At 50.1% G+C, this 22409-nt stretch overlaps 1 protein-coding gene and 1 pseudogene across 1 annotated transcript; both read right to left on the bottom strand.

Annotated features, from left to right (window-relative positions):
- Positions 1-8798: 8798 nt before the first annotated feature.
- Positions 8799-11020, bottom strand: LOC119332003 (annotated as a pseudogene).
- Positions 11021-12809: 1789 nt separating this feature from the next.
- On the bottom strand, positions 12810-15286 carry LOC119333917 (protein NRT1/ PTR FAMILY 8.3-like). The gene is made up of 5 exons (XM_037606634.1): positions 15022-15286; positions 14783-14885; positions 14474-14691; positions 13872-14392; positions 12810-13794 (listed from the first exon to the last, which is right to left on the bottom strand). The coding sequence occupies exons 1-5, from the start codon at positions 15073-15075 to the stop codon at positions 12960-12962; spliced, it is 1731 nt and encodes a 576-aa protein (XP_037462531.1). The 5' UTR covers positions 15076-15286; the 3' UTR covers positions 12810-12959.
- Between the last annotated feature and the right edge of the window lie 7123 nt (positions 15287-22409).

Raw genomic sequence — 22409 nt, 5'->3', positions numbered from 1 at the left:
CAATGACTTCACAAGGAGTAACAGTATGTAAAGAGAAGGGAAGGATGAAACCAGTGACTCGTTGAAGACAATGATGTGTTGGATCAGTTCCAGTTGTTGTGACAACTGTACGTCTGGTTAGGGCGGCTAGGTATTTAAACCTGTGGACACACAGTCCCGTACACCCAGTCCTGAACACGCAGCTCAGGACACCCAGTCCTCACCATATTCCCCTTGAGCTAAGGTCACACAAACCTCGCCCAATCACTCTGGTAAGTCTTCAAGGTAGACTCCCAAACCTTCACAGACTTTGTTCACCGGCAATCCACAATGTCTCTTGGATGCTCAGAACACGACGCCTAACCGGGTGGAGGATTCACAGTCCTCAAGTGTAATTAGTCTTCAGATCACACAGACAAGAAGACTTAAGTGATGCCTAATTCTCTTTGGCTTTGGGTGGTTAGGGCTTTATCCTCACAAGGAATTCTCTCTCACAAGCTTCGAGGTGGGTTGCTCTCAAACGACAAAAGCCGTACACTAACTCTGAGCAGCCAACCGTTTATGGTTGTAGGGGGTGGGCTATTTATAGCCACTAGGCAACCCGACTTGATTTGTCCGAAATGACCCTGGGTCACTAAGGAACTGACACGTGTTCCAACAGTCAGATATCAAACTCACATGGCAACTTTACTTGGGCTACAAGCAAAGCTGACTTGTCCGACTCTGGACAAGATTCGCTCTCATAGTCTTCACTCGAAGACATAGGTTTTGATTAAGCATCACTTCAGTCATTCTGACTGGTTCTCTTGGACCCCACTTAACAGTACGGTGGTTCCTATGACTCAATCAAGAAGAAAAAGAACTATGAAAGATCTAAGTCTTCGAGCTCCATAGGCTTCATGTGATGTCTTCTCTTGTCATAGTATTCAATGTGAATATCTTCATATACCACCTTTGACTTCAATGTCTTCATACATTTTTAGGGGTCATCTCTGGTAGGAAAACCGAATCAATGAGGGACTTCTACCTGTGTTATCCTGCAATTCTCACAAACACATTAGTCCCTCAACTAAGTTTGTCGTCAATACTCCAAAACCAACTAGGGGTGACACTAGATGCACTTACAGTAAAGAATATGTAAAAAATATTACCGCATAGACAGTAGCCCCTGATGCTCTGTTCGGCGTTTGGAAAGAAAAGCCGAATAGAGGATCTAATAATCACAGGAGTCTAACATAATCAAGTCAATATGCGTATGCAGGCTTCGCTGCTGGCCTCTGCCGCACTGACTGCGGAGGTGGATACGCTGAAGCAGAACCTCGAGCGGTCCGAGCAAGAGCTCGGCCTAGCCAAGCAGCAGCTCGAGGAGAAGGAAGGTAAGAAATACCTTATTGAAATATGTGAAAGGTGCAATTGCAAAAAGTGACAGGATTAACGCGGCTATTGTAGGGGCCACAACTGAGGTGGCGACCCTTAAGCAAGCGCTGTCCGAGGCCGAAAAGAGGGCGGCCACGGAGCGCACCGAGCGGGAGAAGCATGAGACGTAGGTTGGCGAGGTGCGGCAAGAGCTCCAGGCTCTCATGAAAAAACATGAGAGTTTGGAGCTTGACTCAAAGACGCGAGAGTCTGAGCTCGCGGCGGCCATTGAAGATGCCAAGTCTGCCAAGGCCGAAGCCCAGAAGGCCCTCCAGGAGGTTGAGGCAATAAAAAAGATAGCGGTGGGTAAGGCATTCTTTATGCAAAGCAGGCACGTAAAAGTGAATTACTTGTCACTTACCCGAATCCGAAGCTCTCCAGGAGCATTCGCAGACTTGTCCTGTAGCGTGTCGGATGCCGCCGCCTTCTACCGAGCCGAGGAGGGAAGCTCGACGGAGAAGGTGTTCTGGTCTCAGTATGCTGAGGCCGAACACCCGGTGCCCTTAAGCGACCAGCTGAAATAGCTGGTCGAGCTCCATAAGGTGGCCGAACAGGCCATGAAGGCCTCATAGTCCGGCTGTGGCCTGGAGAGGCCATGCCTGGGAGCTACTTCGAGCTGGTGAGGCGGCTGGTGGAGGCCTGTCCAAGGCTCGAAGTCATCAAGCGCTCCGTATGCATCGAGGGTGCCCATAGGGCGCTTGCCCGTGCGAAGGTGCACTGGGGCAAGCTGGATGCTGAGAAGCTTGTGAAGGACTGGCCACCGCCGGGCAAGGAGCATCGCAAGCCCGAGATGTATTATGAGGGCGTTCTGAAGGGTGCCCGCCTTGTGGCGGATGAATGTTCCATGGATGTAATTTTTCAGTAAACTCGCTCGTTTTGTCCTGTGCGCTGAAAACTTGTTCATGTGCGCTAAGCAATGCTTTTTGAATTTAAAATATTACCTTCTGTGTGGCCATTTATCAAATTTGAGAGATGGCGAGTCGTCGGCTTCTGCCCCCGTGGCACGAGTGCTGGGGTGTTCGGGATAAACATGAGCGCTCTTTTTCCCATTCTTGGGTCCTTCGAGGGAGGCGCTCAACACAACGAACAAGGCAATCGGACTATAATGCTTGAACACTCTCACTTAGCCATAGAATTCTATAATTTTAAATTTCGGTGAAGCCCCTAGTGTTCAGAAGACCAAGTTTGGGGAGCTATCCACGCCTAGGCCGGACAAAGCCGACTCCTCGCTCTAAGCGGCATAAGTCTTTAGGGACTCGAAAACCTCTCGAACAGCGACCAGCTCTCGCCTCATCATGACGGTCAGTTTTAGCTTTCTCTACTGAGGTGCTTAGCTCAGCTCAACTGGGGCACAATCGTAGTAGTTCTCCTAGTGCTACCTTAGCCGATATAACGGAACATAAGGTACCAAAACATAGGAGCCGGGCAAACCCAACATTTGACCCAAGACATGATTCGGAGCCGATGCATATAATGCTATAAGTTCGGGGTGCCGCACTTGTGAAAGTGTTCGGACTTCTCACACCATGTTGTGGGGTACTTAAGCCCCTGGCGTATTGGCCGTACCAAAGTGTACAGGTGCAACATGTCATTAATGAACATATATTCGTAAAAATGAGGTAATACAATAATAGACGGAAGCTATGCATTGTTTATTTAAGAAAGCTGCGATCAAAGCAGAACGATACAAATAGTGCGATAAGCAAAAGATGGGACTATCAAATATGTCCTTTCCAGGGGCGAGCTGCGGAATGTTATGCGAAACAGGTATACTGCTCGTTATAGAGACCACCTTAGAGTTCCGTAGTGCGGCGTAGCTTTCTGATTCCCTGGTTGTATCGTTTGTGCGGCAATTGTACTGCCGGACAAGCCTTCCGAAGAATGGAGTCTTGAAAATAAGAGAAAATTAAGAAATCGGCAGCCCCTAGTGCGGTTTAAGCTGCGTTTCGGGCGTGCCGTGATGGTGCCCCTCCCCCTGTGCCCATGGTATTTCCAGAGCGTAGTTATGTACGTGCGGCACTGGTTTCGCAAGTTCGCGAGGGCTGGGGTTGGGGCCGCATTGCTACGCTTGCTCGGAACATGCCAGGCGGTCTTGTTGTAGGTTATTTCGGGCGCGCTTGACGGTATCCGGACACTTAATGGCCGGACTGGAGAATTGCCTTGAGAGGCTGCTTTGTACTTCCGCTGCGATAGCCGCCGTATGCTCCTCAGTTCGGAGAGAGCGTTCGGTGTTTCCATTGACTGTGATGACGCCTCGAGGGCCTGGCATCTTGAGCTTGAGGTATGCGTAGTGCGGCACCGCATTGAACTTGGCAAATGCGGTTCGCCCGAGCAGTGCGTGATAGCCATTGCGGAACGGGACTATGTCGAAGATTAACTCCTCGCTTCAGAAATTATCCGGAGATCCGAAGACCACTCCAAGTGTAACTGAGCCTGTACAGTTGGCTTCTACACTTGGTGTGACGCCTTTAAAGGTCGTTCTGGTGGGTTTAATCCTCGAGGGATCGATGCCCATTTTCCGCACTGTATCCTGATAAAGCAGGTTCAGACTGCTGCCGCCATCCATAAGGACTCTAGTGAGGTGAAATTCGTCAATAATTGGGTCTAGAACCAATGCGTCGAATCCGCCATGACGGATGCTAGTGGGGTGGTACCTTCGATCAAAAGTGATCGGGCAGGAAGACCATGGGTTGAACTTTGGGGCGACTGGCTCCATCGCGTATACGTCCCTTAGCACACGCTTCCGCTCCCTTTTGGGGGCGTGGGTTGCGTATATCATGTTCACTGTCCGCACTTGTGGGGGAAAACCTTTCTGTCCACTGTTGTTCGGCGGCCGGGGCTCCTCCTCGTCATCGCTATGCAGCCCCTTGTCTTTGCTTTCGGCATTTAACTTGCCTGCCTGCTTGAACACCCAACAATCCCTGTTGGTGTGATTGGCTGGTTTTTCGGGGTGCCATGTATCTGGCATGAGCGGTCGAGTATTCGATCCAAACTGGACGGGCCCGGAGTATTTCTTTTGAATGGCTTTTTCCGCTGACCGGGGTTAGAGCCTTTGAATCCGGCATTAACTGCCATATCCTCAGCATTGTCGCCGTTAATGCGGCGCTTTTGCTTGTTGCGACGCGACCTGCCACTGCTGTCCTTGGTATCCGAATTACCAGGGCTCTTGGTCATGTTATTGCTGTGAGCTAGCCAGCTGTCTTCTCTCGTGCAAAAGCGGGTCATAAGTGTCGTGAGGGCTGCCATAGATTTCGGCTTTTCCTGTCCTAGGTGCCGTGCAAGCCACTCGTCGCGGATGTTATGCTTGAAGGCTGCTAGGGCCTCTACGTCCGGACAGTCGACGATTTGATTTTTCTTGGTTAGGAACAGTGTCCAGAATTGTCTGGCCTTCCTCTGGCTGCTGAATTATGTGGCTTAGGTCATCGGCGTCTGGTGGTCGCACATAAGTGCCCTGGAAATTGTCGAGGAATGCGGCTTCCAGGTCCTCCCAACAACCAATTGATTCTGCTGGCAAGCTGTTAAGCCAATGCCGGGCTGGTCCTTTAAGCTTGAGTGGGAGGTATTTGATGGCGTGTAGGTCATCACCGCGGGCCATGTGGATATGAAGGAGATAGTCCTCGATCCATACCGCAGGATCTGTTGTGCCATCGTATGATTCGATGTTCACGGGTTTGAAACCCTCGGGGATTTGATAATCCATTACTTCATCTGTGAAGCATAGTGGGTGTGCGGCGCCTCTGTATTGGGCTACATCACGACGCAGCTCAAACGAGCATTGTCAACTGTGTTCGGCCCGGCCAGATTTACTGTATCCGGCGTGACGAGTATCTCTCGTGCTGTGGAGCGCCCACGTGATCCGTAGATCGATCTTGTTTGCCTTGCCTTGTCCTCCAATATATCTCGCAGGTCTGGCGCATTTTCCCCTGCCTTGGTAGTTTTTGAGCGGCGCCGGGGTGCGACTTGAGTGGAGGGCCGAGAGGCCTCTCTGTCACGGCCATGGGGTGGCCGGTCGGCCGCATCATGCGCTGGTGATGTAGGTTTAAGTGCTTCCTCCTCTAATTGGGGTAGCAACCTGCGCTTTGGGTAGCTTTTGGAGGGGCGTTCGAGTTCATACTCTTCGGCCGCAAGGACTTCAGTCCATCTGTCGGCTAGCAAATCTTAATCAGCTCTAAGTTGTTGCTGTTTTTTCTTGAGGCTGCTCGCCGTGGCCATAAGTCTGCGTTTGAAACGCTCTTGTTCAACGGGATCCTCCGGCACGACAAATTTGTCATCGTCGAGGCTTGCCTCATCTTCGGAGGGAGGCATATAATTATCGTCCTCGACCTCTCTGTCTGCCGCTCTCTCATGAGGGCTGGCTTCTCTATCCTCCTATGCTAAATCTTGCTGGAGGTGGTTGTCTTCGGCACTGCCCGGGGTGTTATTATCCCCCATGCCAGAATCACCATTTTTGTTTGGGCGGGATTTAGAGCGGCGCCGCTGACGCCGGCGCTTAGGCTGCTTCTTGAAGGGGTCATCCTCCGCTGTTCCATCGCCATTGCCTTCTTTTGGGGTGTCCACCATGTATATATCATACGACGAGGTGGCTTTCCAGTGCCCTATAGGCGTTGGTTCTTGATCGTCTCCTGCATTGGCGTCCATACCGTCGATGTCTTCGGAGTCGAAGTCGAGCATGTCGGTTAAATCATCGACAGTGGCTACAAAGTGGGTGGTGGGTGGGCTTTGAATTTCTTCATCATCCGCATACAAACCTTGCTGACCATAGTCCGGCCAGGGCTCTCCTGACAAAGAGAGAGACTTTAGTGAATTCAGAATATTGCCGAAGGGCGAGTGCTAAAAGATGTCCACGGCGGCGAACTCCATGATCGGTGCCTACTCGGGTTCGATCGGTCGGGGCGCGGAGGGCTCGGAGTCTGGAGAGGAGTCCGGCTCTTTGGAGTCATGGGCTTCGCAGAGAATAGGGCTGGTGTTCGGCTCGATCACCATAGATATTGCAGCCCCCGAGGCAGTGTCTAACCACCCATCCTCGGTTGGTGTGATCGGCTCCGAGCTAGGGGTCGGAGCAGACACAGGTGCGGCCTCCAGGGCACTGTTCGGCGTCAGAGCTAAATCATGCCCATCGTGACAGTGCAGCGCGCTCGGTTGTGGCTCGAATCCGTCAAAGATCACGTCTTCGCGTATGTCGGCCGTGTAGTTCAAACTTCCAAATCTGACCTGATGGCCAGGGGCGTAGCTTTCGATCTGCTCCAGATGACCAAGCGAATTGGCCCGCAGTGCAAAGCCGCCGAATACGAAGATCTGTCCGAGGAGAAAAGTCTCGCCCTGGATCGCATCGCTGTTGATGATCGGAGAAGCCATCGGGCCTAAAAGTGACGACACAGAGGAACTCTCAATCAAAGCACCAATGTCGGTGTCAAAACCGGCGGATCTCGGGTAGGGGGTCCCGAACTGTGCGTCTAGGTCGGATGGTAACAGGAGGCAGGAGACACGATGTTTTACCCAGGTTTGGGCCCTCTTGATGGAGGTAAAACCCTACGTCCTACTTGATTAATATTGATGATATGGGTAGTACAAAAGTAGATCTACCACGAGATCAGAGAGGCTAAACCCTAAAAGCTAGCCTATGGTATGATTGTTATTCGTCCTACGGACTAAAACTCTCCGGTTTATATAGACAACGGAGAGGGCTAGGGTTACACAGAGTCGGTTACAATGGTAGGAGATCTACATATCCGTATCGCCAAGCTTGCCTTTCATGCCAAGGAAAGTCCCTTCCGGACACGGGACGAAGTCTTCAATCTCATATCTTCATAGTCCAGGAGTCCGGCCGAAGGTATAGTCCGACCATCCGGACACCCCCTAATCTAGGACTCCCTCAATGAGGTTGCGGCGGAGCAGCACCACGCCCCACAGCCGCTGGTGTCGTTGGCCTCGGCGGAGCAATGCCACTCCCCACAGTAGCATTAGCCGGCGCGGGAGGCCGAGGTCCAGCACGCCCGACCGCCAGCGCGGGAGGCCGAGGTCCACCACGCCCGACCGCGGGCGACACCCCCGCCGTCAGCGTAGGTCGCGGGCCGATCGGAGCTCCCCGTCCAACAATCCCTGGGCCCTGAAGCGACGACCAAGAACCCAGGCCAGACCCGCCCCGACCCAAGGTGGCAGCAGCAGCCGGAGTCGGCGGCCTCAGGCCGTTCGCTCCACCACCCCGACCCATGGCGGCGGGGTTTGCACCGGCCGGCGCCGGCGGCCGCGGCGACTCCTGCACCGCGCCCCCACGCCCAGTCCCAGCCGCTGGCAGCGCTGTAGTGGCGCGGCCGGACCCTGGCAGCGAAGCCGCCCCACCTCGGCCAGTCCCACCTGAGGCAGCGCCTTTGCCTGGCGGCGCGGCTGACCCGTGGCCAGCCATAGCCGGGGCGGATGGGATGCGCCGAGCTCTACCGGTTCCACATGCTCGGAACCCGGACTTGCCGCGCCTCGGAACCCTAGCCCGAGTAGACGACGGCGAAACCAGAGAAGGAGCGATCGATCGAGTGCATGGGGCGTCGCAGCGAGAAGGAGTAGCGGTCGGGTTAACCTGGGCCACATACCCAGCTAACCCTGGCCCGTCTATGCTCTGGCCCAACTCACCCAGAGCCGGCCCAACTGCACACGCTCCCAGCTCGCGGCCCAAAAGGAAATTCAAACGCAGCACCCTCTGAACGGCGATCTTGATCTCCTGAGATGCCGGCGATGACGCCACAGCCACCGTCGGCGCCCTAGACGCGATTTGCCGGCACGCATTCTTCCTTCTTTTAACTGTGATCCACGATTGCGGCCTAATCAAATCGAAAAGAGTAAGATTTGGAAGACTTACCTTCGGGAGGGGGCCTTTCCATGGTCTGATTGCCGTCGCCGCCGTTCTCCGGTGAACTACGCGACGAATCATTTCTTTCTTCTCTCCCGCGTGCAATCCAATTCTTGCCGGATCATCAGGTGGCAGAAAACTATCGATCGTTGTTGCCACTTCATCTTCGTCGTACCCTGAATTAAAAAACTCACGTATGAGATCTGACGAAGTCGGAGTCGGAGTCGGTGGAGAACTCGCCGGGATCCCATCCCCGTCGTCGTCCGCGTCCTCCTCGTCCGGATCCGCAAGAGCCCGGAACCGGCTTCCAACTCGCCGGCCATCACCGGCGGCTAGGGGCGGCGCAGCCGTGGCCGTGGCCCCGGTCGCCCGCCCAGTCGCCCGTTCGCCCATCTCTTCCTGTCCTTGAAAATTAATTTGTGGGGATCCCTGAAACATTAGTACTACAATGTACAAGAAATATTTTAGATTTTTTTGGTGCAGCATCAATATATTAAATGAGATTAATACAAGTAATATAACTTTAAGTACTCCCTCCATCTCCCTTGGAAAGCGTGTCGCACTGCATTGTGGAGTAGTATTTATGTTGCATATAAAAAAACATTTTTTTTGCATATTGTAATTCAAATGTACTGTTCACCTGCAAAGCTTGAATTTTCTTTTGGGGAAATAAAAAGGAAAACGTTCTTGGGGTGGGTGGGTACACCTAAGCAATTCAGCCACACCTTTTCCCCTTCAAACAATTATTTCGGTGGCCTCTTTAGCTTTTGTATCTGATGGAGCAGTAAACGAACTGCAACAGGTTGAGCGTGCTGAGAGCCGCCATGAACCAGAAGAAGTTGTCCAGGTGGCCCTGGTCGAGGTTGTCCGAGATCCACCCCGTGGCAGACGCGACGGCGCCGAGCAGGGCGGAGTTGAGGTAGCTCCCGCCAGCGACGGCAAGATGCGCGAGGGCCGTGCCCAAGCTCTTCATGGATACTGGGGACTGATCGTAGAAGAACTCGAGCATGCCGATGCTGGTGAACACCTCGGCCGCGCCCAGCACGAAGTAGCACGGCGCCAGCCACATGATGCTCATCGAGCTCGCCGACGCCAGCCGCCTCGTCTCGACCGACGCGGCGTACGCCATGGCGGCCGCGGACAGCGCGAGGCCGACGCCAATGCGCTGCAGCTGCGTGAATCCCCTGTGCTCGCCGGTGACGCGCCGTGCGAGCGGCACCAGCACGGTGTCGTAGAGGGGAACCCAGATGAGGACGCTGACGAGGTCAAATGTGGAGAGCGATGCCGGCGGCACGACAAAACCGCCGACGCGGTTGTCCATGGTCATGCCAAGCTCGATCAGCGTGGTTGACATCTGCGCGGTGACCGCGAAGAAGACGAGCATCGACGCCCAGACGGGTGACATCCGCAGCAGCATCTTTAGCTCCTCCACCTGCGACACCGTGCAGAGCCGCCACGGGCCCTTCTTCTCCGACGACGCCAGCACGATCGCGGCCTTGTCAAAGAACCGGAATTGCCTGGTGTGCTGAGCCATGCCATTTTCGTGCAGGGCCGAGGTGTCATCGGGCAGCTCGAGACGGCAATTCCTCGCGGCAGCGACGACCACCTGGCAGACCCTTGTCAGTGGGCTACCTCCCACCCCCAGTGGCTTGTGCCTGTAAATCTTCCCACCGGAGACGAACACGGCGAGGCCGAATCCTATGAGCACCGTCGGGATTGCGTACCCGACGGTCCACCCGATGTTGTCCTGCACCCAGACGAGCAACGTCGCCGACAGCAGCGAGCCGATGTTGATGGAGAAGTAGTACCAGTTGAAGAAGGAGCCCTTGGCCACCCGCTCCGCCGGGTCGGCGCCATCGAACTGATCCGCGCCCAGGGCCGTGGCGCAGGGCTTGATTCCGCCGGTGCCGAGGGCGACAAGGTAGAGCCCCAGGTAGACGGCGGCACGATGGACACCGCCGCTCTCGTCGGAGGAACGAGGCAGGAGCCACGGAAGCGCCGGCGATGAGGTCATGATGAACATCACCTGGCACATTGTCAATGAAAAAGTTTCAGAAATGCTGCGCAGAATTTTTTGTACAGTAACTTCAGAAACGTTGCAGATTAAGGTGGTCTGGTAGCATTCTGGTTGTCTCGGCTTACAAAGATGTAGACAGAGAGGAACACTGCAACAGTCGAGTATCGGCGTGAGGAAGCAGCTGCCGACCCAGGTGGAGACGTTCCTCGCGGCGTCGACGTTGCTCTCGTGGAGCACCGTGGTGACTGGTGAGGTAGGTGACCAAAGTTCTTGGCGACGGCGGCGAAGCACAAGCATTCGCTGAATTCGGCGCCTGATTTAGGTCCAAGGCTCAACATGTTACTCCTCCTGTATGGAAAATGACAAAATGTGGAGCATGAAGAAGTTTTGTGGAGCACCTAGAATGAAGAAGCATGCTCTCCAGTTGCCGGTGCTGTGCTTGAGAGCAGGCTGTCTGTTGACATCAACCGTTCCATCGCTCGTGTACCTTGAATATTCGTCCTGAACAACAATGCAGAGGCTATAAATTTGGTTACCAATTTCCGCACTTAGGATACCAACTGGACAGCAGGGATAATGCATGGTTGAGCAGAGAAAAATCCATCACCTGTGGCTGTGGACGCAGGCAGGGATGGCTCAGCAGTGGGCTCTCCTCATCTGCTGCTTCCATCTGACACTCTCTCTCTCTCTCTCGGTGTAGTCTTCAGAAGAAGTGCTCTTAGGAAGTTCCTGAGAAGAATTCTGTGTACGCGGAGCTATCAGGAACTTGTTATCTAGAGACCCCGTTGTGTAGAGTGATTGGACAATACAAAAAGAGAAAGAAAAGAGAAGGTCTATCATGAGAAGCAAAAAACACATGATGTAATTTCAGCGTAATTGTACAAATGGCAGGAGAACAAGCTGACTTTTTCTTCTTCTGATTCCACGTTGAGCTGAACAGCGAGAGAGACCTGAGTGACGACGGATGCGGCGGATGAGACTTGTTTTCCTCAAGAGGAAGACGAATGCGGCAGCAGATTCGTATCTCCTACTACGCTCTCGTTAAAAAATGAGCGGCATCTTGTTAAATTAAACTAGTCTCTACTAGCTACTAAGCTAAGCTAGGCTACAACGTGCTAAACGGACAAGGAAGGCGGATGGAGACGATGCTCCTGGAGCTGCCTGCTGCGCCGTCAGCATCACTCACTCACTGGGTCACTTTACAATACTAGTTCGCAACCGGTTATTTCCACGTCTCTTCCGCATAAATTGGAGTAGCACTATTTTATTTGGGAAAACAGTTTCCCTTTCGCTCATCACTATAATAGGTCGTCTTTTGTAGGAATTTTATAGAAACTCTACAGAATAGGATTTGTAAAGGAAAACAAATTGAAACCCTTTGGTTTATGGGAATGGATTCCTGTTCGTATGTAGGATAGAAATCAATTCTTCACATTTTGAAGGGAAAAAACATTAGCCTAGACTCAATTAAAAAATTCCTATCCTATGCACCAAATAGTATCTCTTTCTCTATAGGAATTGAAATGCATGTCATCTCACTTACTATGATTTTTCTATTCCTATAAAATTCCTATCCTATGAACCAAGAAGGCCTTTCTCATTTTCTCTTTTCCGTTCTAGTAGTACTCCCTCCGTTCTAAATTACTTGCAGTAAGAATGGATTGAAATTGATGTATTTAAAACTAAAAACACATCTAGATACATTTATTTTTGCGACAAATATTTACGAAGGGAGGTATATCACACCGGCTGAAGGCCGATCGCTGCACATGCAACGAACCTAAATTGCTTAGGTCATCCCATCTCTCTCTCTCTCACCATGTGCTACTAACAGGAATGGGTGACACGAACCAAATCAATACATGAATCAAATCGTTCTGTTCTTACGAATCAAATCATTGTGTGCTTACGAATCAGACTTCATGTGTTGCTCCCCTAACGGCTTGTGCTGCCGCTGATCGTGGGAACTAGGATACATATGGAAGGCCAATGTTTAATCAAGTGAAAAAAGGAAGGAACACGGCGCTCATCACTGCTACAGTCCATGAGATCGATTTATGGCTGTAGCATTGCATTGTTAGCGCATTTACAACACAGACACACAAACCGCCCGCACCCATCTGAATCATGTGGTTCGGACATATTTTATCATCCAACATGGTCATGTATCGATTCGCAGGCCAGTCCGAACACATTTTTTTTTGCAAACTGGGGAAGGGGAGCTTTGTGGGCATCCGAGCCGCTTCCACGCCCACGACTGACAAACCTGGCCCGCCCTAAACCCTTCTCCCTCGCTCGCATGCTTTCCTGCCCGGCGCCAGCTGCCCGCATTCATCCCGCTGTAGGGTCGCTCTGCATTGACGCCGCCCTGGAGCGGACGCAGCCCTCACTGTCACTGGCATTGAAGCAACGCGCGAGCGCCGCCAGCGTCGCGTCTCATTTGTCCGTGCCTGTTCAATGCCGAAGAGACGTTTACTGTACGGGACGGGATAGATATCTAGCATGTCCGTTCAATGCAGATTGATAGGTCTAAATTTTTTCAGTACAGATATCTAGTTGTAAAAACTGTCAGGGTGAAGTGCTTCATGCAAACTGTGGCACTTATCATTTGGGATTATCTATCACTATGATGGAAGAGGCTTACTTTATTGTGATCATCATATAGAAAAGGATTTAAACTTTAAACTCGTGTCAAGTGTCCACTATTTAGGGTGAAGAAGCTGTCTTCTCTCTACACCGCATGGAGTAGTGCACAAACTGCGCCAGGTTGAGTAAGCTGAGAGCAGCCATCATCCAGAAGAAATAGTCGAGATGCCCTTCGTTGAGGTTGTCTGGGATCCACCCAGGCGCCCCGCCACGCGTGGTGACCGCCGCCACGACACTGAGCACAACCGTGTTGAAGTAGAACCCGGACGCGATCGAGAGCTGCGCGAAGGCCGCGCAGAGGCTCTTCATGGCGCACGGGGCCTGGTCGTAGAAGAACTCCGTCATGCCGATGCCGGCGAAGGCCCCCGCCGCGCCGTGCAGGACGTGCGACGGCGCCTGCCACAGGATGCTCATCGGCACCGGCACGTTCTGCCCGGCCAGGCCGCTGGCTCGCGCGACCGCCAGCCTCTTCGTCTCGAGCGCCGCCGAGTAGACCATGGTCAGCGCGGACAGCGCGAAGCCGACCCCGAGCCGCTGCGTCTGCGAGAAGCCCTTGACGTTGCCGGTGCAGCGCCGGGCGAGCGGCACCAGCACGGTCTCGTAGACGGGCACCCAGACGAGCACGCTGAAGACGCCGAAGATGGAGAGGGAGGCGGGCGGGATGGCGAACCCGCCGACGCGGTTGTCCATGACCATCCCCTGCTCGATGAACGTCGACGACAGCTGGCCGGTGACGGCGTGGAAGATCACGAAAGATGCCCAGACGGGGAACATCCGCAGCAGTATCTTGAGCTCTTCGACCTGTGTCACCGTGCAGAGCCTCCAAGAACTCGTCGGCGGCGCCACGCGTGTTTTGTCCGAGTGGGGCAGCATCATGGCAGCCTTGTCGAGGAATCTGAAGATTACAATCGGATAGTTGGCTCAGTGCAAATGTTTGTTTCCAAATGAACATCTAGACATTATCTGAAGTACCTGAACTGACTCGTATGCTGAATCATGTGGCCTGATTCAGACGAACCGGTGAGCTCGTGGAAAAGGGAGACGTCGTCCGGCAGCTGCATACGCCACTTGCTGAGGGCCGCGACGACCACCTGGGAGAGGCTGGTGAAGGGGCTCACTGTGGGTTCTCTAAACCTGTACACCCTGGAGCCACCAAGAAACACTGCGAGGGCCAAGGCCATGAGCGCCGTCGGGATCGCGAAGCTGACCCCCCACCCGACATTGTCCTGCAGCCAGACAAGCAGCGTGCTCGACAGGAGGGAGCTGAGGTTGATCATGAAGTAGTACCAGTTGAAGAAGGAGCCCTTCTTGGCCAGCTCCGCCGGGTCGGCGCCGTCGAACTGGTCGGCCCCGAAGGTCGACGTGCAGGGCTTGATGCCGCCGCCGCCGAGCGCGGCGAGATAGAGCCCCGCGTACACCATGGTGCGATGAACCTCGCCGCCGCTGTAGGAAGATGCTGGGGCTGATGCTGACACTGCGAGGACCAGCATTCCCTGACAGAATCAAGTGTTTATCAGAGTTGCAACTTGCAACTAAGAGGTTTGTTGATCGTTATCTTGTGTACTAGAACTTACAAGGATGTGGACTGGGAGGGAAGCAACTATTGTCCAGTATCTTCCCAGGTAGGTGTCGGCCAAGAAGGCTCCGATGAGCGGCGTGAGGAAGCTGGCGCCGACCCAGGCGGAGACATTTCTCGCGGCGGCGACTTTGCTTTCGTGGAGCACGGTGGTGAGATAGGTTACCAAGTTCCTCGAGACCGCGAAGAAGGCCACGCATTCGCAGAACTCAACACCTAGGATGCGTTCAAGTAGCATGTAAGAAAAGGAGTAGATGGACACGAGTACAGTTTGCATGAATTGCTGTCCGAATTTTGATAGTATCACCTAAAATCATGTAGCATGCCCTCCAACGGCCTGTACTTCCCTTCAGAGCAGGCCGTTTGTTGATATCGACTGAACCATCGCTGGTATATTCTGAACCTACATCCTGCAGTACAGTACAAAAATATCTAAGTTGCACAGGATGGAGAAGATCGGAATTACTCGTATTCTTCCTCCTAACTGAAGAGATTACTCTCATGATCATCTCGATGAGAGAAAAGAAGAGGAGGCGAGAGATTTACCTGAGGATTGGTCTGTGCATTAAGCAGGGGCTTCTCCTCATCTGCTGCTTCCATGGCTGCCTAGAAAATGGAGCAGAAGGAGGGTTGGGCAAAGTGTTCAGCAGCTCACAGCAATTCGCAGGCAAGGCAAGCGCCTAAAAGCTAGTGGTCTGTGTGATCTTTTCAAATCTCTGGCACAAGACTTTTAGGTGAGAGGGAGAGAGGTGGGATGGTACTGAGCAATGGAGAGAGAGAGAGAGAGAGAGAGAGAGAGCACAACAGGGAGGACGGATGCTTCGAGGGGCGATATCGCTCGCCCAACCAAAGGCCGGCTTTATTCCCCTGCGTACTCACTCCGTTTTTTTAGTCCCCGTATAAAATATTAGGTCAAGATCAAGCTTTATAAAATTTGATTAACTTTATATTAAAAATATCAGCATTCACAATATGAAATCAATATTATCAGATACACCATGAAATGTATTTTCATACTATATAGTTTTAGCATTGTAAATGTTCATATTTTTTATATAAATTTGATCAAACTTCGTGTAGTTTGACCCCGACCAAACTTTATACGCGGGATAAAAAGAAGCAAAGGGAGTACATGCCAGGGCTCACGAAAAAAATACTAGTTTCCAGATGTCAATCTTCTTAGAAAAACATTAGGGCATCTCCTAAAACTCGTAAAACGACACACTGATGTCGAAGTTGGCCATTCAACCATGCCCGCATACATTTTAAACCGGGTTAGAACAAAACCGGACAAATTTCATGTAAACATGCGGGAATTCACTTAAGTTCGGACATATTAATACATAAAACGAACGGCATTTCAGTTCAACTAGAAACTAAAAAAACAACACTAACTTGGAGCGGACGGTGACCTTGTAGACATGGCCGCCCTGGCCGGCAACACCACCATAGTCATCGTCGTCGTCACTGTCCTTCTAGCGGCGGAAGGGTGCAAGGACGCGGCAGCCATGCCCGACCGTTGACTAACACTCGCGAAGGAGTCGCTCCGCTTCCTCCTGCAACGTGCAGACCGCAGCCACCCTCGTCGGTACGGAGGCCTTGTCACGAAAAACCCGAGAGTGTTGCTCATTCCAAATCTCCGAACATATGAGCATATGTAAGGAGTTAGTCTCCTTTCTGAAGTAGCGAGGCCAACCCTCACTAGAAGTCCACCATTGTTTGACTGTCTGAAGGTCGCTCAATGAAGGGCTTGTCGATTGCATTCTCAGCCAGTCGTAGATTTCCACACTTTGATCGTAAAACACCATTTAAACATTAAATAAAGAATTACCAAAATCATTGCGTCATTGTAAGCTTTGTGTCTTCTATAACAAGAAAGCTTTTTGTCTTCGGTAACCAGAAACTACTATGCGCCAGGTGCGGTTAGCAATCACAAATCCTGACATTGAGGTGACCAGAACCTAATCAAGGCATTGCCATTTTTCCATGTGCAATCAAGGAGAACACAAATATTGTTTCTTAGACAAGCAGCTTTAAAAATCGAGTTCATGTGGTGAACTAAAAAAAGCCGCATGATACCCTAAAGATACCCATTCGCACCCGGACAACCAATGGGCCTTCTGGCAGCTAAGAGCAACTCTAATGCGGCGACACATTCCGTCCGTCCGTATCCATTTAGGTCGGCGCGGACAAAAGTGACGGCCCAACGAGCCGACTCAAACTCAAATCGTGTCCGCTGGCGTCCGGGCCGACCCAAATTCTTCGTCGTCCGCCGCGTCCTCACCTGATGGCCACCCTGTTGGGGAACGTAGCAGAAATTTAAAATTTTCCTACGTGTCACCAAAATCTATCTATGGAGAAACCAGCAACGAGGGGAAGGAGAGTGCATCTACATACCCTTGTAGATCGCTAAGCGGAAGCGTTCAAGAGAACGGGGTTGATGGAGTCGTACTCGTCGTGATTCAAATCACCGATGATCAAGTACCGAAAGGACGGCACCTCCGCGTTCAACACACGTACGGTACGGAGACGTCTCCCACGCCTTGATCCAGCAAGGAGGAGGGAGAGGTTGATGGAGATCCAGCAGCACGACGGCGTGGTGGAAGTAGCGGGATTCCAACAGGGCTTCGCTAAGCGCTGCGGGAGGAGGTAGATGTGTCACGGGAGGGAGAGGGAGGCACCAGGCCTTAGATTGGTTTGCTCCTCCTTTTCCCCACTATATATAGGGCCAAGGGAGAGGGGGAGGGCGCAGCCTTGCCCCTTCCTCCAAGGAAGGGTGCGGCCAAGGGTGGGGAGGAGTCCATCCTCCCCAAGGCACCTCGGAGGTGCTTTCCCCCTTTAGGACTCTCCCCTTTTTCTCTTCTCTTGGCGCATGGGCCTCTTGGGGCTGGTGCCCTTGGCCCATGTAGGCCAAGGCGCACCCCCTACAGCCCATGTGGCCCCCCGGGGCAGGTGGCCCCACCCGGTGGACCCCTGGGACCCTTCCGGTGGTCCCGGTACAATACCGATGATCCCGAAACTTGTCCCGATGGCCGAAATAGCACTTCCTATATATAATTCTTTACCTCCGGACCATTCCGGAACTCCTCGTGACGTCCGGGATCTCATCCGGGACTCCGAACAACTTTCGGGTTACCGCATACTAATATCTCTATAACCCTAGCGTCACCGAATCTTAAGTGTGTAGACCCTATGGGTTCGGGAGACATGCAGACATGACCGAGATGACTCTCCGGTCAATAACCAACAGCGGGATCTGGATACCCATGATGGCTCCCACATGTTCCACGATGATCTCATCGGATGAACCACGATGTCAAGGACTTAATCAATCCCGTATTCAATTCCCTTTGTCTATCGGTATGTTACTTGCCCGAGATTCGATCGTCGGTATCCAATACCTTGTTCAATCTCGTTACTGGCAAGTCTCTTTACTCGTTCCGTAACACATCATCCCGTGATCAACTCTTTGGTCATATTGCGCATATGATGATGTCCTACCGAGTGGGCCCAGAGATACCTCTCCGTTTACACGGAGTGACGAATCCCAGTCTCGATCCGCATAAAACAATAGATACTTTCGGAGATACCTGTAGTGCACCTTTATAGTCACCCAGTTACGTTGTGACGTTTGATACACCCAAAGCACTCCTACGGTATCCAGGAGTTACATGCTCTCATGGTCGAAGGAAGAGATACTTGACATTGGCAAAGCTCTAGCAAATGAACTACACGATCTTTGTGTTAGGCTTAGGATTGGGTCTTGTCCATCACATGATTCTCCTAATGATGTGATCCCGTTATCAACGACATCCAATGTCCATGGTTAGGAAACCGTAACCATCTTTTGATCAACGAGCTAGTCAACTAGAGGCTTACTAGGGACATGGTTGTGGTCTATGTATTCACACGTGTATTACGATTTCCGGTTAATACAGTTATAGCATGAATAAAAGACAATTATCATGAACAAGGAAATATAATAATAACTAATTTATTATTGCCTCTAGGGCATATTTCCAACAGTCTCCCACTTGCACTAGAGTCAATAATCTAGTTCACATCGATATGTGATTAACACTCAAGGTCACATCGCCATGTGACTAACACCCAAAAGTTTACTAGAGTCAATAATCTAGTTCACATTTACCATGTGATTAACACTCGATGAGTTCTAGGTTTGATCATGTTATGCTTGTGAAAGATATTATAGTCAACGGGTCTGAACCTTTCAGATCCGTGTGTGCTTTACAAATCTCTATGTCATCTCCTAGATGTAGCTACCACGCTCTATTTGGAGCTAATCCAAATAATTGTTCTACTTGGAGCTATTCTAAAATGTTGCTCCATTATATGCATCCGGTATCTCTATCGGAGCTATCCGGATAGGTGTTAAGCTTGCATCGACGTAACCCTTTACGACGAACTCTTTTACCACCTCCATAATCGAGAAAATTCCTTAGTCCACTAGTTACTAAGGATAACTTTGACCGCTGTCCTGTGATCCATTCATGGATCACTCTTGTACCCCTTGACTGACTCATGACAAGGCACACTTCATGTGCGGTACACAACATAGCATACTGTAGAGCCTATGTCTTAAGCATAGGGAACGACCTTCGTCCTTTGTCTCTATTCTGCCGTGGTCGAGCTTTAAGTCTTAACTTCATACCTTATAACTCAGGCAAGAACTCCTTCTTTGACTGATCCATCTTGAACACCTTCAAGATCATGTCAAGGTATGTGCTCATTTGAAAAGTACCATTAAGCGTTTTGATCTATCCTTATAGATCTTGATGCTCAATGTTCAAGTAGCTTAATCCAGGCTTTCCATTGAAAAACACCTTTCAAATAACCCTATATGCTTTCCAGAAATTCTACATCATTTCTGATCCATAATATGTCTAACAACATATACTCATCAGAAATTCTATAGTGCTCCCACTCACTTCTTTGGAAATACAAGTTTCTCAAAACTTTGTATACACCCAAAATCTTTGATCATCTCATCAAAGCATACATTCCAACTCCGAGATGCTTATGCCAGTCCTCAGAAGGATTGCTGGAGCTTTGCATATTTATTAGCATCTTTCAGGATTGACAAAACCTTCCGGTTGTATCACATACAACCTTTCCTCAAGAAAATCGTCGAGGAAACAATGTTTTGACATCCTATCTGCAAGATTTCATAAATAATGCAGTAATCGCTAATATAATTCCAACAGACTCTTAGCATCGCTACGAGTGAGAAAGTCTCACCGTAGTCAACTCCTTGAACTTGTCAGAAAACATCTTAACGACAAGTCGAGCTTTCTTAATGGTGACATTTACCATCATTATCCGTCTTCCTTTTAAAATCCATCTGCACTCAACAGCCTTATGACCATCGAGCTATTCTGTCAAAGTCTACACTTTGTTTTCATACATGGATCCTATCTCGGATTTTATGGCCTCGAGCCATTTATCGGAATCCGGGCCCACCATCGCTTCTCCATAGCTCATAGGTTCATTGTTGTCTAGCAACATGACTTCCAAGACAGGATTATTGTACCACTCTGAAGTAGTACGTATCCTTGTCACCCTACGAGGTACGGTAGTGACTTGATCCGAAACTTCATGATCACTATCATAAGCTTCCACTTCAATTGGTGTAGGTTCCACAGGAACAACTTCCTGTTCCCTGCTACACACTAGTTGAAGTGATGGTTCAATAACCTCATCAAGTCTCCACCATCCTCCCACTCAATTCTTTCGAGAGAAACTTTTCCTCGAGAAAGGACCCGATTCTAGAAACGATACTTTATTGCTTTCGGATCTGAGACAGGAGGCATACCCAACTGTTTTTGGGTTGTCCTATGAAGATGCATTTATCCGCTTTGGGTTCGAGCTTATCGGCCTGAAACTTTTCCACATAAGCGTCGCAGCCCCAAACTTTTAAGAAATGACAGCTTAGGTTTCTCTAAACCATAGTTCATACGGTGTCATCTCAACGGAATTATGTGGTGCCCTATTTAAAGTGAATGTGGTTGTCTCTAATGCCTAACCCATGAACAATGGTGGTAATTTGATAAGAGACATCATGATACGCACCATATCCAATAGGGTGCAGTTATGATGTACGGACACACCATCACACCATGGTGTTCCTGGCTGTATTGGTTGTGAAACAATTTCCACAATGTCTTAATTCCGTGCCAAACTCGCAATTCAGATATTCATCTCTATGATCATATCATAGATCTTTTATCCTCTTGTCACGATGATCTTTCAACTTCACCCTGAACTTACTTGAACCTTTCAATAATTCAGACTCGTGATTCATCAAGTAAATATACTCAACATCTACTCAAATCATCTGTGAAGTAAGAACATAACAATATCCACTACATGCCTCAGCACTCATTGGATTGCACACATCAAAATGTATTACTTCCAACAAGTTGCTTTCTAGTTCCATTTTACTGAAACCGAGGCTTTTCAGTCATCTTGTCCATGTGGTATGATTTGCATATCTCAAGTGATTCAAAATCAAGTGAGTCTAAACGATCCATCTGCATGGAGTTTCTTCATGCATATATACCAATAGACATGGTTCGCATGTCCCAATCTTTTCAAAAATGAGTGAGTCCAAAGATCCATCAACATGGAGTTTCTTCATGCGTATTATACCGATATGACTTACGTGGCAGTGCCACAAGTAGGTGGTACTATCATTACTATCTTATATCTTTTTGGCATGAAAATGTGTATCACTACTATCGAGATTCAATAAACCATTCCTCTAGGTGCAAGACCATTGAAGGTATTATTCAAATAAACAGAGTAACCATTATTCTCCTTAAATGAATAACCGTATTGCGATAGACATAATCCAATCATGTCTATGCTCAACGCAAACACCAAATGACAATTATTCAGGTTTAATACTAATCTTGATGGTAGAGGGAGCGTGCGATGCTTGATCACATCAAGCTTGGAAAAACTTCCAACACATATCGTCAGCTCACCTTTAGCTAGTCTCCGTTTATTCCGTAGCTTTTATTTCGAGTTACTAACACTTAGCAACCGAACCGGTATCTAATACCCTGGTGCTACTAGGAGTACTAGTAAAGTACACATTAACATAATTTATATCCAATATACTTCTATCGACCTTGCCAGCCTTCTCATCTACCAAGTATCTAGGGTAATTCTGCTTCAGTGGCTGTTCCCCTTATTACAGAAGCACTCAGTCTCGGGTTTGGGTTCAACCTTGGGTTTCTTCACTAGAGCAGCAGCTGAATTGTCGTTTCATGAAGTATCCCTTCTTGCCCTTGCCCTTCTTGAAACTAGTGGTTTCACCAACCATCAACAATTGATGCTCCTTCTTGATTTCTACTTTCGCGATGTCAAACAACGCGAATACCTCAAGGATCATCATATCTATCCCTGATATGTTATAGTTCATCACAAAGCTCTAGCAGCTTGGTGGCAATGACTTTGGGGAAACATCACTATCTCATCTGGAAGATCAACTCCCACTCGATTCAAGTGATTGTTGCACTCAGACAATCTGAGCACAAGCTCAACGATTGAGCTTTTCTCCCTTAGTTTGCTGGCTAAGAAAATCGTCGGAGGTCTCATACCTCTTGACGTGGGCACGAGCCTGAAATCCTAATTTCAGCCCTTGAAACATCTCATATGTTCCGCGATGTTTCGAAAAACGTCTTTGGTGCCTCTACTTAAACCATTTAATTGAACTATCACGTAGTTATCAAAACGTGTATGTCCGATGTTCGCAACATCGACAAACGATGTTTGGGGTTCAGCACACTGAGCGGTGCAGTAAGGACATAAGCTTTCTACTGATCGCATAATTGCTACTATCAACTTTCAACTATATTTTCTCTAGGAACATATCTAAACAGTAGAACTAAAGCGCGAGCTTACGACAT

The sequence above is a fragment of the Triticum dicoccoides genome, chromosome 7A (assembly GCF_002162155.2).
Source record: "Triticum dicoccoides isolate Atlit2015 ecotype Zavitan chromosome 7A, WEW_v2.0, whole genome shotgun sequence".
Classification (NCBI taxonomy): domain Eukaryota; kingdom Viridiplantae; phylum Streptophyta; class Magnoliopsida; order Poales; family Poaceae; genus Triticum; species Triticum dicoccoides.
The sequence above is the reverse complement of the archived record's forward strand: the minus strand, read 5'-3'. Positions and strand labels throughout refer to the sequence as shown.